This window comes from Cynocephalus volans, chromosome 10 (genome assembly GCF_027409185.1).
Source record: "Cynocephalus volans isolate mCynVol1 chromosome 10, mCynVol1.pri, whole genome shotgun sequence".
Lineage (NCBI taxonomy): Eukaryota > Metazoa > Chordata > Mammalia > Dermoptera > Cynocephalidae > Cynocephalus > Cynocephalus volans.
In genome coordinates, this window is record NC_084469.1 from 4628498 (window position 1) to 4644679 (window position 16182).

The following is a 16182-nucleotide window of genomic DNA, read 5'->3' on the forward strand; positions in this document are numbered from 1 at the left end:
CCTTAGAGCACACAGGCAGGTCACCTGGGCATGGTGATGGTGGGGTTTGGGGGAGACCTTAGCCTACCCAAAGATGGGAACAGGTTGGGTCCAGATGAGTGGGACATCAACCTGAAACAAAGATGTGAGGTGCTGGCTCGAGTGTGGGGGCATACACGGTGGGCACTGGGCCAGGAGCCCAGGGGCTGGCACCCTCCAAACCTGGGAGCCTCTCACCCTTAGCGCTAATGCTTCGCAGGTCCGTGATCTTCATCAGCATCTTGGGGAACATGTGGGGGCGGCTGGGCCTACGTTTCCGCACGTAGACTTTCAGTGCCTCAAGCAGTGGCTCCTGCAGCATGTCCACCCTGTCTGGCTGCTCCAGGTCCTGCCGGTCTGAGGAAGAAAAGAGCCACCCCCTGAAAAGCTGCTTTCCCAGCCTTGGCCACAGGAGGGCGCGCCTGCCCAGGCCACGGCTGAGGGCTGTCCAGCATCTCTGCTTCCCATAGGGCAGAGCAGGGTTCTCCGTGTGCCAGTGGGGAAGAGGCCCTTAAATTTGAGCAAAGAGGAGATGGGGGCAGAGGTTGCCCAAAGCCCTCCCTAACCATCTAGTTTTTAGGGAAGGGACCCCGAACATACACAATGCAACCCTCAAGAAGAGGGAGGATTCCCAAGCAGGGCTCCCACTCCCACTGTTATTATTCTGGAAACCAGCATGACGTGGCAGAAATCACAACAGTAAAGTAATAACAGCAACTAACATTAACTGGGCACATGCACCTTATTTATTACCACCTTAATCCTCCCATCAACTTTATGAGGTAGAGACTGTCATTGCTCCCATTTTACAGAAATGGATGCTCAGAGAAATACAGTAACCTGCTCAAGGTCACACAGCTGGCCAGGATTTGCACCTGGGTGGTCTGAGCCTCAAGCCCACTCTTAATGCCCCTAGAAGGAGTGCTGCCCAGAAGCAGGGATCAAGAGTTCAGGCTCCCACCACTGCTGCCTTGTAGTGTGGCTGCAGACCAGACCCTGCTTCTCCAGGCCTTGGTTTCCCACTCTGAAAGGAGCCTGACAGAGGATGGCTGAGCTTCTCCCTGGAAGAGGCTCTGGGAGCTGCACCCCACCCTGGCTGGGCCTGGCCCCCAAACCCCAGCCCTCTGCCCACCTCCACAGATGAGGCAGATGGCACTGAGTAGCCCTGTCTCAGCATCATCCATCTCCAGGGGCAGCAGCTGGTTGGCAAAGGCAAAGACCAGGTCGGTGAGGGGGCCGAAGCCAGCGTTGTGCATCTGGGTCCGGTTGAGGGTCAGCCCGTCCGAGAAGGTCATCGTGTCCTGTTCGGGTGTGTACCGCGTGCAGATCCGCAAGATCTGGATACAGAAGATGCATAATTTCAGGGACTATGCCCACCCACTCCTAGCTCTTCAGCACTGGCATTCCCCAGAGGACCACCTGGAAGCAGCCAGAGCAGAGGTGTCTGATGGAATTTCCTACAGTGACAGGAAGGGTCTGTCTGCACCATCCAGCTGAGTACTTGAAATGCAGCTAATGCAACTGAGCAACTGAATTGAGTTTAACTTTAATTAATCTTTTTTTTCTGGCAGCTGGCCAGTACCGGGATCTGAATCCTTGACCCTGGTGTTACTACACTGCACTCCAACCAACTGAGCTAGCTGGCCAGGCCCTAACTTTAATTAATTTTAATGTAAATAGTCACATGTGGCCAATGGCTACTGGACTAGACAGTGCAAATCTAGATCATTCTGCCCCCATGCAGAGAATTTAGAGGAAAAGCAGAATTTGCAGGAGGCAAGGAACATGGTGGATTTGTCTCTGCAGTTCTCAGGATGGGGCACACAACAGTCAATCAACGTGTGTCAGTTTGAACCTTGCTTGTGCCTCCTGTGTCTGGGGCACAGGGAAGGGAGGCTGCCCCACAGACAGCAGTCTATACCTCCCGCACCGTCACCCCCCAGTCAGCATTCAATCAGCGGCGTCCCACAAGGAGAAGACTCAGGAGGACTGAGCCCTTGTCAGGGATGACAGCGAGGAGAGTCCTCCTTCCAGCCTTGGCTTTGGCAGTTCCCACCAACCCTCCCCAACCCACCCACTGCATCCTGCCTCCAGCTCAGTCCACCCTCGGCCCCCGCCAAGTTCCTTGCAGTCCCCTGAGTCCAGCACAGTCTCACAGCAACAGGCTTTTCACCTCCTGCTCCTGAGCTAGAGACACCCTATCACCCGCCCTTCTAGAAACCCCTGGATACTGCCTCCTCTGGGACATCTTTCCTGGGGCCCAGGCAGTCAACAGCCCTTACCCCTATCTTCAGCCAGCTTTTATAAGTTTTATAATCTCTGTTGACTTATCTGTTGCCTCCTGCATATGGAAGGTTTTCAAGAGAGGGGATGGGGTTGTGTTCACCTCTGTGTTCCTGACACCCAACTCAGGACTGGCCACAGAGGATACCATGTGAATCTTCATTAGACAAAATGGATAGATGGATGGAAGGCTCAATGGACAGATGGGGTAAAGGTGGACAGATGTGTGTATGTGTGAACAGGTGAACCCATTTCACATCTGGGTGCTGAGTGGCTAAGTGACAGGTGAACAGGTAGACAAGTGGACAGGTGGGCACATGGGGGAGAGAAAGGGTGGATATTTGGGTGGTGGGCATTTGGACAGGTTGATTCTAGATGGGTGTTTAGGAGGGTAGCTTTTGGCTGGGAGGACATCCTTCAAGGACACGGGGGCAGTGTCAGGGGGGCGGGGGCAGACCCTCACCAGTATGTCCAGGCAGGCAGCCTTCAGGAGGGTGATTTGGTCAGCAATGGTGAGGGTGGTGAAGCCTGGCAGTTGCTTGGCGAACTCCACAGTCTTAATGATGCACTTGGTGGAGAGTTCACTGAACTTATCCCAGAGGTCAATGTCCAGAGAGACACGTTGTTCTGAGCTGTTGTTCTGGGGGAGGAGGGAGAGTGAGGGCCTTCTCCTCCATGGCACCCCTTCTCGGCCCGGCTCTGCCAGCCCCCACAGGCCTGCCCTCTACCCGGCCTTCACTTCCTGAGAGCTCCTTGGGAGGAGGCATTGGAAGGAGGGGGAAGAGGGGAAAGTGGAGGACACAGAGGCCCAGCCAGGGGTAAGGAGGGAACGCAGAAAGGGTGCCCTTGAGGGGCCTGTCCTGGCCCTGTGGCAGTGGGTGCGCCCAGGGGAGCCATACCGTAGTGTATTTGCCCAGCTGGCAGAGGGCGGGGAAGGTTTCCTGGTGCGCTTTGCGCACTTTCTCGATGAGCTCCCCCACCTCTGGCGTCAGCGTGTAGCTCTCTGAGCACTCGGGCTTGGGCACCTCCTTCTTCTTCTTGTTTCTGTCATTTCTCACAGCTGTAGAGGGCAGAGGGGCAGGTTAGAGGGCAGCTGAGGGCAGTGGTCCATCCTCAGGCCCAAGGTCCATCCCTAACCCAAGCTCTTCCCACCAGAAGAGAGCCACCAGCTGCTGAGGTTGTCAAGCAGCTGGTACACATACACACACAACACACACGCGTGCACACACGCACAAACATGCACACACGCACCCATGCTGAGCACGTCCACACTGTCAGGCTAGGCATCGCCACAGGCTGCAGCCCTCCATGCCCACTGACCAACACACCAAGTCCTGCCGCAGGGGCCCAACCACAGCTGTGGCCACATGCACACACACACCCCATGGCCAGCCCACAGTGCCCTGTCCCCCCACACATCTACTCCATCCCACACTGCAGGTGTGCGTGTCCCAGACCGGAAACATGCAGAGCACACGTCTCCCTCCTCTGGGCTCTGCCTCCTCTGCCCCCCAGGAAGGACCTGCTCCTGCCTCACAGCCCCAGTCCTCTTGGCAGCTAACTCCCTAGGGGTCCCTGGGACTGGCTCAGAGCACATGGGGAGCAGGACTCCCCAGCCAGAGAGTGGGGACCAGGCAGGAAGAATCTCTCGGCCCATTAGTCGGGGAGCAGACAAATCACCGGGGGCGCTGAGCCGCACACACCACTCGGCTTTAAAGAAGCGATGGGGTCGTTACCAGCCGATTATCCCAGACACACAATCACTCACAGGGCCAGTGGTAGCTGCTGACGAGGGAGGAAGGGAGGGTGAGGTTGGGGGGGCCCAGGGAGGGGGCAGCGGGGGGGGGGGTAGCTGGCATAATTTGGAGATCACTCATGTCGATTCTGCAAATTCAATAAAGTGCAGAGGAGAGAAGGGAGAGGGAGAGAGAGAGTGGGGGGATAATTTGGGAAGAGAAAATTGCAGCTGTGACAAGACGTTTATCATTCGGAAGCTTTAATTCTATTGAAATGGCAGCTGCTCAGCTCCAGGGCACAGAGCAGCAGGGAGAAGGGGAGTTGGTGGTGGGAGGGAGAGGGGAGCTGGTGGTGGGAGGGAGAGGGGGTCCCCACCCTGGTCCTTCTGCAGTGAAAAGAGCAGAAGGTGGAACAAACAGAGGGAGAAGGAGGTAACAACCCAAACACGAAGGGTCCCAGGCCTGTGGGTCCCAAGTTGTCACCCACTCCGCAACAGGGAGATACCACTTCCTGGGCTCAGGACAAGGCACCCCCCCCCCCCCCCCGCCTCCTGTGGAAGGAGGTGGCAGGATACTGCAGGTCCCCTCCGTTCCTGGCGGGGGCTCTTCAGCTCTTCTCTTCACGCAGGAGTCAGAACCACCTCTCCCCTCACCTCCCTCTTCACTACCCTTCCCACAAAGGGCTGGGGGGTCCTGCAGCCCCTCCCCCACCCCATCCCCCAAAGCTCAGGCTCCATGGCAACGGCCACGCAGACAAGGAGGTGTCTGTCAGCGTCATTTATCTCTGACATCATCAATCACCGGTCACCACAGCAACACCCATGATTCAACACAAGAGGGTCTCCCTGTCCAGCCCACCCCTCCCTCCTTCCACCAGTCCTCAGCTGAGCCCAAACTGGAAATCTCATTCCTCTGGGAGCTGAGAAGTCCCAGATCCCAGGCTTAACTAAACAATGGCTTTTGGATCCTTGTGCCAGCCCATCCCACCCCCCAACAAACATAAATACCAGCCCAGCACCCCTCAGAGTTCAGGCCCCTCCTCTAAGATGCACAATCAGAAGGGACTCAGGTACACCTCTGAGTGTCCAAAGTCCAAAGTCAAGTGGGGTGGGAAGAAAGCCATCCTGGGAGCAGATGCACCTGCACACATGTGTAAGCAAACCCGGCCAGACATGCAGCCACAGGAACAGTTACACACACACTGTACTTGAGCACCTACCCACACACGAACACACTGCCAGCCAGACTCCGACATGCCCTCGTAGCTGTACACTGACCATCCTTAACCACAAGCCTGCACACGACAGCATGTGTGTTCACACATGTGCACACACATCCACATGGCACGGCCCACTCCCTCGGCCCTCAGGCCCCACCCAGGGCAGGCTTGGTCCCTGGCCCCGCAGCACTCACACTCCTTGGACATGCCCACTTCGAAGCACTTCTGCAGCCGGCAGTACTGGCAGCGGTTGCGGGTCACCTTGTTGATGATGCAGTTCTTATCCCGGTGACATGTGTACACCATGTTCTTCTGGATGCTGCGGCGGAAGAAACCCTGGGTACAGAGGGGAGGGAGTCAGGTCCACACTCACAGTGGGAACAGTGCCTGGCCTGTGGCCTCAGCCTGGGATAAGAGGGCCAGACCAGCTGCTGCCCTCAAGCCTTTGCCCATCACCTACCTGAGCAGGCCAGAAAAGGTGGGGAGAATAATTCACCTAAAATGACACTCATCAGGAGAATCTCAGTACCTGTCTCAATACTACAGCGTGGGCAGCAGTCTCCCCCTAACCTGCACCCTCAAACTCGACTCCTCTCTTTTGAGGAAAAGGACCTCAGAGCTGGTTGTGAGTCAGGAATAGGAAGACATGGGCTAGATGGGAGAGAGGCAGGTATCTGGAACTCAGAGCCCTGGACTCAACACAGGAACAGAAGACAAGCAGAAAGGGGCCAAAAAGGCAGACACACAGGCTGGCCAGAGAGACAGAGACACATGCACACACACACACTTGGGAATAAGACAGCAAGACACACCTTGGCCAGCCAGATAGATGTGCACTGACCAGTCACAGAGACAGACCCAGGCTGGACATGGGTTCCACACACCAGCTAACCAGAGAGATAGATGGACAGACCAGGGAGAAACCAGGAACAACCAGACAGGACAGGCAGACACACACAGCCTGAGGCCTTGTGCCTTGCCCTTGACCTTTGTCCCACACCTGGGAATGGTTACTCCAGGCTGAAGGGAGGCCCAGAGTCCCAAAGCTGTGCAGCTTCTGAGCCCCAATCTCCAAAGGAGGAAACTGGTACAGGGGAGAAGCGAGGCCCAGAGCTGCTGGGAAGCTACATCTGCAACCTGGAGCCTAACACAAGGGCAGGGAAATCCAGCTAGACACTGGGAGCCCACAGCCTGAGCACCGAGAGGGAAGGCCAAGGCAGGGCGCCTGCTCCTAACTGCCTCTTGCCAGGCTGCCATGACGAAGTTCAGGCAGGGCTGCCCAGGGGCAGGCCTCCTGGGTCCCCTGCCAAGAGCCAGTCAGCAGCCAGCTCACCATGGCAACCCGGGCAGCGGTGGCAGAGCATGCATACGCCCTGCCAGCTAGAGGATGGAGACAGGGAAGAGCTCAGGCAGGAGGGGATCTCTGATTTGGGGGAACCCTGCTCATCTATGGGGGAGGTTCTATTACAAGCGTCCCCTCCTCCTCCAAGGCTGCTGCCAGATTCCACATAGAAGCAAGAGCAACAGCTTCAGGGACATCCCCCACCCCCAACAGCATGCTCCCAGGACACGGCAGTGAGAACATCCCATTTATCTAATCAAGACTGTCCTTCCCAATGACCCCCTCAACTCACCTTGCAGCCCTCACAGGCGCTGACCCCATAGTGGTAGCCTGAGGATTTGTCTTGACAGACAAAGCAAGGCTTGTAGATGCGGGGGAGGGGGGGCGGCGAGGGAGGGCTGGGCACTATCTCTTCGGAACTGCTGCTCTGGGTCTCAATGGCTAGAAAGAGAAGAGGGGAGGGGCAGTTAGAGACCCAGGTCACCATCTTTAATACTGTGCCCACCCTGCCCCATGGTCTCTTCCCAGGAGCTTCTCTCAGCCTCACCACTGCTGGCAGGATTCAAACTCTGGGGAAGGGGTAGTCTCAGGAAAGCTGGGACTCCCTAGCCAGATGCGGTAAGGGGTTGCCAGTGAGGCCTCTGGCACCCCGTCACTCTTGTCTACTTCCCCAGCACCCCACCTTCCAAACCAGAAAGATCAGATTATAAACTGTGAGATTTGTATATGGGTGTACATGGCTATGCTTGGGGGTGGGGGTCCGTCTGGTTCTAAAGCCCTGGCCCCTAGGCAGCCTGGCTCCATTTTCCCCAAAGTTAGGAAGGAGTTAAGGCTTGATGAGGAGGGAGGGAAGAGGACACAAGCTGGGGGCAGAGGAAACTGGGGTCAACAGGATATTCAAAGCTGGCCACTCCCCCACCCCCTCTGCTTCCGCTCCCCCCCCCCACCAGCCTCTGCCAGCAGCTACAGCCCCTCCTCCACCCAAACAATCCCCAGGCCAGGGACCCAAGGAGGGGTGTGCAAAGAAGAGTCACAAATGTTGGGGCAGAGCAAATGGGGCTCCCTGAGATGGGTAGGGGGACCCCCTGGAGACAGGAAGAAGAGTCCCCATGGGCCCCAGAAGCCCATGATTCTGGGTGCCATGTCTGGGAAGAGGAGACATGACAAAGGGGGTCTGTTCCCATCAATGCTCTTTCTGTCTGGCCTCAATACTATGTCCGAGTTACTACCCCCTCCCCTCCCGTTATTCAGCTCCAAGAGGGCAGCCAGGAGGGGTGACCCAGCCAGCAGGGGCAGCCCCCAGTGGCCAAAACATCCCTAGTGCCTGGCTCCAAGCCCATCACCCCAGGCAAATCAGGAATGGGCTGGGTGGGGGCTGTCTGTGCCCAAAGCGTGGGCAGCTGGGGGTGTAGTGGGCTAAATGGGAACTATGATTGCGGAAATTCCAGATTCCCAAGGGGCCACCTAGCATCCTCCTGAGGCCTTTACCATGTCCACTTGTCCAGGGCCAAGGATGGGCAAGGATGCCTTCCTGAGTGAGTAGATGGATCCCTCAACTCCCACACCCCAGAATCCACCCCAAACTCAAGCACATGAGGTTCTGTCATTTAAAGGTGCTTATTACAGCTCTTGGCCCAAACATCTTATAGCCATATAACTTCAAACACCATATAAGCCAAACACCTTAAGCACCATATAGGTCCAGGCATAGAGGAAGGAAGCACAGGGACACTGGGGGCTGGCTGCATGCTCTCACTCTCCCCTCTTACCTGCAGACACACCAGGGGTTGATGACAGGGAACCAGGCCAACAATGTTGGCAGGGCTTTCCTGACTCTTAATAGGGACTGGGCATTACTTCTCTAGTCAGTCTGGCTGACAAGCACTGCTGTGGCCCCATATCCCCTTCCCTGTCCAGAAACCAGCCTACAGCAAAGGGACAGTCAATGCCCATACCCCAACCAGTCCAGTAGACTCTTCTCTGACCTCCCCCAGCCCTCTGCTCCTCACCCCACCACTACCCTGGCCTGGTTTTCTCCCACCTCATTCTCCCCAAGCCAGACAAGCCAATCAGACAAGCCAAGAGGTCTGAGAACAGCTGCTGGGGGGGGGCGGGGTTGGGGGGCCTGGGTGAGGCCAGGAGGCAAAGGGGTGAGTGACAAAGGAGCCTTTGTTGTGCTAACTTTTTCCAAGACGTAAAAGCAGTAACAATAGACAATCCAGACTGGGGGGTGGGGTGTCAAGGACAAGGGGGTGTGGAGGGGACCGTGGCCTAGAATCCTGGTCAGCATTCCAACAAGCAGGGGAAGAAGGCACTGACTTCCCCTCCCCTCCTAATCTACCCTTTGCCCTGGGCCCCACCTCCCCCAAGGCCCTACCTCTAAAAAGAACCAGACTGGAGGGGGAGAAAGGACTAAGGGCTTTGGGGTATGAAGTGGAGTGGAGGAAGGGGAGGTGGGGCATGGGGAAACAGAGAATACTGGGATAAGGAGCAGACAGCCCTAAGGCCAGGGACAGACTGGAGGGGCAAAGGCCCATCAGAATTTGGAGCTAAAGCAAAGTCCAGAGGATGTTTATGGAACTGAAAGAATGTGCTTTTTAAAATTGTTTTTTGGCAGGATGGGGGAGATGACCCGAGGTAGAAGCGCAGTTTAGGCTGGATGAGGCCTCCTCTCAGCCCACCCCATTTCAGCTGGCTGCCCTTGGGCCATAACATGGTCTGCACCCCCACTCCGAGCACATCCCCCACTTGTCACCCACGGTAACCCAGCTCAGGTTTCCTGTTTTGCCCTTTGAACCCAAGCTGGGGCCCAGTCCCCACCTCCCCAGGCCTCCAGCCAACAGCCCAGGGAGGCAAAGTAGAAGGACTAAGGCAGAGGTGTGGGGAACTCTGGGACCCTTACAGCCTCTGCAAGACTTAGGACACAACTATAACTCTCTGCACACACAGCTGGGCGGGGGGGAGGAGGAAGGACAACAATGGGGGAGGGACTGCCCTGCCCTGGCCCCTCCCTGCTAACCTCCCTCCCCAGAGGCCCCAGCCCAACAAATCTCTCTTCCTGCAGAAAGACTCCGGCTGGAGAAAGACCACACCTTAGCTCAAAGTTCCAGTACCCAGCGGAGGGCTGGAACCGGCCCAGGAAGCCAGGCGTCCCCTCTCCCGCACCCCCATCCTGGTCGGGCAGGCCCAGCAGAGAGCTCCGGATTCCCCACGCCCCGGAGCCATTCGCGGGCTCACACAAGGGGCCGGTTTCCTGGAGGAGATCAGCAGGAAATCGGCCGGGCCCCCGGCCAGCGGCTCCCCTCCCAATCCAGCTGGCGCCCGCCCCTCTGCAGCTCCCTTCCCTTCGCAGGCCCTAGTGTGGGATGGGGAGGGGGCGCAGGGCCCTTGCACCACCCTTCCTCCTCCCGGGGAGAGGGTGGGGGTGACTCTGGGTGTAGCACGGCAGAGGCGGCGGCGGCGGCGGCGGCGGAAGAAGGCCCCTAGCCCAGCGGCGGCCTGATAAGCATCTCTCCCCCTCCCCCCACTACGGGCATCCACGTGCTTCACATTCTTGGACGTCTGGGAGCGGGCGGAGGCGTGAGCCGCGGAGACTAGTGGGGGACAGATGGGAAGCCACATCCTGTGCACCCCTTGTCCTCTAGAGCACCGAAATGGGGGATCTGGGGAAAGAGGCAAGGTCCCCAGGGTCCTGCAGGCTCCAGGTCTCTTTCCCACAGCCAACCTGCTCTCTCTTCCCACCTTTGGTAGAAGTGAAGCGGGGTAGGGGGGTAGGGGGGTGGGGGTGGGAGGGTGGAGAATTCTTCAAGAGCAGGCGGGAAAGTGGCTCCAATCACCAGAGGACCTCCACACACACCAAGGGGTTCCTTCCAAGGTGGTGACACTGGCCCCACATACTCAAGACAGTGTTTAGTCACCACCTGCAAACTCCAGGTCCTTCTTCAGCCGCAGGAACAACCCCTGCATCCCTATCACTCCCAACCCCACAGGCCCAGGACCCAGACCACTGACACCAGATGTATACACACACTTACACACAGACTGTGGGAACTGGGAACCCAAGCCTCTAGCTCTGCCCCTCCCCAGACCAGGTGTAAGGGCAGATCTCCACCTCCCCATGTCCAGTGGTTGCAGGAAGCAGAGCTCACCAAATCTACCTCCTGCCTCTTGCCCAATTCGACTCTCTGCGATCCTCCTCCCCCTCCAGTTCTGGGCAAGAAAGAGCTGAGCTGTCCCTACAGGCTACGGAAGAGACAGAGGCTGGAGTCCAAGGTCTCAGATCCCAGCTTCCCTCCAGTCCTCTGGAGAAGGTGGCCAAGGAAGTGAAGGGGTGATCCTGGCAGCCCTGCCCCAATTATTCCACTGAGGGGTGGGGTGTCTTCCAGAGTTGGGAGAATAGGATGGAGCATCCTGCTATCAGCCTCTCACCTCTTCCTTTTTCCAAAGTCACATCCTCCCTCCTGCATCTGCAGCTTCACAGCCAATTCTACCCCAGAAGCAAAGGTAAGGGAACAGGACAATAGGAAAGGCTGGGGTTAAGGTGGCTCTGGGAGGGCAGAGGTCGGCTGTCTACCTCAGGTCTCTCTTCCTAGAACAAGAGGGGCTGTGGGTAGGGTAAGTCCTTTGCCCTGCAACCCTCTCCAATCTGCCAGATCCCCAGAGACCTCCACCACCCTTCCTCCGTGGCAGACAGGAGGGAAGCAGCAGGTCTGGGAGGGTGGGATAACCTCCAGGGAAGAGCTGAGCCCAGAGCAGGGTAGGGAAAGAAACCTGAGCCACCTAACAATAACTCCCTAGCACCTGCTCTCGCCCACCCAGTGTACAGTGCCTCCCAGCTGGGCATGAGTACGCCCAGGTGTGCACCCCACTCACAGCTCTTGTGTATGCACAGCACCCCTCCCTCCCAGAGGAGCCTAAACCCAGGCAGGGGGCATAGGAGAGAAGGTGTCAGGCTGCCAGGATGCCAGGGTTCTCCCCAGCGTCCCTCTTAGGAAAGGGCAGCCCAAAGCCTGGCCCTATCCCTATGCAAGACGGGATAACAAAAGGACACGGTGGTGGGAGTGGGAGGGGATACACTCCTCATTTCCAGAGCAGCTCCAGACCCACAAAAAACAAACTCATCTCCCAGAGAACAAACCAGATTAGAATTAGGGGGAGGGGAATTCTTCCCACCAGAGCAGCTTCTCCCCTCCATTCCTGGGCACAGAAGCCTCAAAGATGCCAGCCAAGGATCTGGAGCCAGGACAATCCCCAGATGGACCTGGTGCCCCTCCCCAAGATGTAAGGGTAGGTTAGAATGGCAGACGGATGTCTGATGAAGTTGACCCTTTCTGCAACACCCCACTGCCAACAGCAGACATCAAGCACTCCCCTGACACCCACTCCAATGAGGCAAGAGCAGGGCTGGGGGCAGCAGCTGTCGCACAGGAGGGGGCTCTCCCCCAGGCCTAGCAGGAGTGGGATCCGGGGAGAAGGCCCCTCTTCCTCAGAGCGGATAAGCCCACAGACAGGACCTTTAACCTACGGTCCAGCCTGCTGTGAAGCTATTGGATTCCAAGCAAGAAGATATCAAGTGGGGGCAAGGGGCTTGGGCTTCATGTCCCCTAGAAAACGTGGAAGAAGAGATGAACAAACGTTTCCTGAAAGGAAGAACCCTCAAAGTTCCTCAGTCCTGATATAACAGAAATAGCGCCCAGGCTTATTTGCGGGGGAGGAGGGGGTGCGGGCGGGAATCCCATCTGTCCAGCAAGAGAGACTGTGGAAAGAGATGGGTAGCGACAAGACCCCTACCACGTCCCCGGGCTCGCATCCCTGCGTAGGAGTGTAAGAACCACTGCCCACCCCCAGCTCCTACAATAGCAGAGGGGGAGGCCGGTACATACAGTGGTTTGAGCCGTTCCAAAGCGGAGTCCGGAGCGGGGTGGAGTAGGGACCCGGGGCAGGGAGCACTTTCTCCGGGAGCAAACAGGCCCGGTTCTGGTTATAAAAATCCACCACTAGGAAGGGGTTAGAGGTGGGGGTGAGCCCCCCCACTTCCACACTCTCGTACATCTTCCCCCGCGAAGACAAGAGGTCCGGACGAGGAAGTCCTGCGCGCCGCCCCCCTCACTCAGCCGGCGGCGCCATCCGAGCAGAGCAGCTGGGAGCGAGGGCACGTCCCCTCGCCCCGACTGGCGACCGGGGCAGGGGAACGCCCCCTGCCCTGAAGTCCCCGCGGCTAAGTCCGCCGGCAGCTCCGCCAGTCCCAGGTAAAAAGCGAAGAAGTTGTGTATGCTGGGAAGAGGGTCCCTCGGCTCCCCCAGCGAACGCCCGGCGGAGGCCCGGGAACTAGTGGCTTCACCTCGACGGGGCTCCCGTCTCGAATCTCGTGGTGTCCGAGGCAGAGTCCGTCGGCTCCCCAAGTCCGCAGGTCGGGGGCGGGATCGGAGCAGGGCGGGGGAGTCGTCGAGCACTTCCTCCTCCCGGCCGGGGCTCCCGGGCTTCTCCCGGTCGAGGATTCCGGGTGGGGGTGGGGGCCCCGCGCGGCTCCGCCTCCGCCAGGCCCGGGACAGCCGACGCCCGGTGGGTCTCCGGTGGTGAGCGCCGCACCCCCCACCCCAGCTTTGAGCGCCCCCCCCTCCCCGAGTCCCACCCCCTTTCCTCCGCCCCGCCCCGTCCAGGCACCGCCCCTGGCTTAACCCGTTCCGGGCGGGCCGGCTGCTGCGGGAGAAACGCAGGGAACGGAGGAGAGGCGGCATGTGGACAGGCGAGTGGGGGGAACCTGGGAAGGGGGAGGAGAGAGGAGAGGAAGGGAAGGGAAAAGGCACCAGAGGAGGAGTACGCAGGGTACGGACGGAGGCAGGGCGCAGGGAAAGGAGGGGGCTGCGCGCAGAGGCGAGGACGGAAGAGGGGAGGGTGTCTTCCCCCATCCAGTTCTGGCTTCCAGCCTCCCCCGTGGTTTGGTCAATCCCCAGCCAGGCGAAGCCGCGGTGGTGGGGCGGGGAGGAGGGGGGTGGTCCCGGTGTCATCCCCCTCACACACACCCCCACCCAGCCCTGGCCTCATTTGCCTAATGCAATGCGGCTGAACTCTCGCTGAACTCTCCTGGCGGCGCCTCACCTCTGGGTGACCCACCCACCGCTGCCCGTGAGATCACCCGCTCGCCATCCCGCCCGCGGGGCTCGCCCGTCGGCCCCCTGCCCGGCCAGGCCAGACCAGGCCAGCTCCCCCGGAGAAGCAGGAGGCGCAGGGCCCGGGTGCGTGTGGCCAAGTGTTAGCGTCACGAACGCGGCGTGCCGGGTGTCCCGGGTGTGACACTGCAGCTCGGGAGCTGTGGGAATGAGACACCCGGCTTGTGTCATTGTCTGTGACATCATGTGCGACTCCGGCCGCCAGCCCGCCCGCCGGAATCCGACGCGGCAACGCCGGTGCTGTTGGCACAAACACAAGCGAGGGGGCTCTCCTCCCCACGCTCTGCGTGCTTCCGGCGAGCAAAGCCCCGCCCAGGGTGTCTCCCTGCGGAGGAACCAGGATCGGGCACTGTGCAGCCCAGGAGAGATAAAAGAAGGGGGCTGGTGCCTTCCAGCTGACCACTTCCTTCCGGAAGCCTTCGGGATGGCTTTTTCATTGGAAGAAAGGCCTAGGTTGGGAAGGTCCCTATAAAGAGGGGATCCTATTACTCCACTCTCTACAAAGAAGGGATGGGAATTTACATGCTACCCAAGGTATTCCAGAAGCCAGGTTCGTACATATGTTGTCATTTAATCCTCACAGCAACTCCAAGAGGTAAGTTTTACAAATAAAGAAAATGAGGTTTCAGCAAGGCTCGGAGGGTTGTCCAAGATCAAGCTACTAATATAAAGGATAGAGTGGGTATTTGAACTTTCTGTCCCCAAAGCCCATGTTCCCAGCAAGCCAGGCCTATTCAAGAAAAATTGTATTTTCTGAGTGACTTCTATGTGGATACACGGGTGAACCTTCCCTTGCAGACCTTATGGAGCAACGTCCATTAAGCAAATAATCACAAATATATATGTATATATGATTGCAAACTGAGATAAGTGGTATAATGGCACAAGTATATAGTGTGCTCTGAAGGAGAATTAATGTAGGTACCTAATTTAGAGTGAAGGATCAGGGAAGAACTCAAATAAAGCAGACCTAAAAAAGGGTAGAAGTTAGTCAGGCAGAGTAGGAAGGAGTGCAGTCCCAGTAAAAGAAAACCCGTGCAAAAGTCCTGGGATGACAGAAATTGATGAGTTTATTCAAGGAACTGATGGAAGACTAGGATGAGGAAAAGATAACAAGACCAGGCTGGAGAGGGAGGCTTAAGACCAGACTGGGCCGGCTTGTAGGTCTCAATAAGGCTTTCAAGAAGACATAGAAAAGTTCCAAGCAGAGGACAGACAAGATCTGATTTACAGTATAAAAAGATCTTCCCAGCAGCTATGTGAAGAATGGATTATAGGAGAGCAAGAGAAACCAGTTAGAAGCTACTGCAGCAGTCTAGACACCAGACAAAGGGGGCTTAGCCTAGGAAACTGGCAGTGGTAATGGAAAGAGGAAGGTGGATTCACCAGGTATTTTAAAGGTAGAATCAATGGGGGGATGGGAAAGGAAGTAGCAAGAAGGACTCTCTGGTGTGCAGCTTATCCGATAGCAAAGTTCCTGAGACTACAAAGTACAGAAGTCCACTGTTGGATAGGTGGGTGTGGGACTCTGGGGTTATAGATGAAATGCTGGGGTCTGACACTGGGAAAGAGGACAGAGTGCTTCCATGTCTTTGGTATCTTTCCTCTCAAATGATGCAGCTCCTGGGCACCAGTTATGTGTTAGGCTCTGTGCCCACAGCTGCTAGATGCTAAGGGACCTGAGACTCAGTCTCTGCCATCAAAGACCTGGTGGGCAGAGAAAGATCTCCCAAATGATTATAGCTCATTACAGGAACAGGGGAGAAATAACTTCATGGTAGAGATGAGTGTTGTAAGGGCCGACCCCGTGGCTCACTCGGGAGAGTGCGGCGCTGGGAGCGCAGTAGCGCTCCCGCCGCGAGTTCGGATCCTATATAGGGATGGCCGGTTCGCTCACTGGCTGAGCACGGTCACAAAAAAGGACAAAAAAAAAAAAAAAAAAAAAAGAGATGAGTGTTGTAAGAGAAAAAATAAGGATCCACAGGCATTCAAAGGAGGGAAGGAGAGTGTGGCAAGGAAGGGGGAACATCTGTGAAAGTTTCTGTGAAGAGGCAACATCCAAGATGTTCCTTGAAAGATGGATAGGATTTCCAGAGCTAGTGAAGAGAGGCTGGGGTGAGAGGCCTGTTCTGGGCAATGACAAGGCCATGGGGCAGGTCAGAGCAGAACACAGTGTCCTGGGGCAGTAGGAGAAGAGAGAAAAAAAGAAGGTTCTGACCAGCAGCTGGGAGTGAGGGGCCTCTGGTGACAGATGTCAGCAGACCTGTGGTCCCATCCTGCTGAACCTCACCATGCCCCCATCTCCTTCTCCAGGGCTTTGCACTTAGCAAGCCCTCAGCAAGAGTGAGCTGAATTGGCCCCCACTGTGCCAGGCAGGGCTCCCTCCTGTCCCCAACACCATCTGGAGGGGACAAC

The 16182-nt window shown here is 57.4% G+C and overlaps 1 protein-coding gene across 3 annotated transcripts in view; it reads right to left on the reverse strand.

Moving 5' to 3' along the window:
* Positions 1-16182, reverse strand: part of RARA (retinoic acid receptor alpha) — a 41753-nt gene that overhangs the window by 2017 nt on the left and 23554 nt on the right. For 2 of the 3 annotated variants that reach the window (XM_063109471.1, XM_063109470.1), the window contains exons 3-8: positions 6891-7039; positions 5451-5592; positions 3201-3361; positions 2765-2941; positions 1151-1355; positions 217-375 (exon numbers count right to left, since the gene is read on the reverse strand). In XM_063109471.1, the coding sequence (XP_062965541.1) occupies positions 217-375; positions 1151-1355; positions 2765-2941; positions 3201-3361; positions 5451-5592; positions 6891-7039 (993 nt within the window). Of the gene's footprint in view, positions 1-216; positions 376-1150; positions 1356-2764; positions 2942-3200; positions 3362-5450; positions 5593-6890; positions 7040-12480; positions 12781-16182 lie in introns of those variants that run through there. The other variant, XM_063109472.1, reaches the window with a different exon arrangement.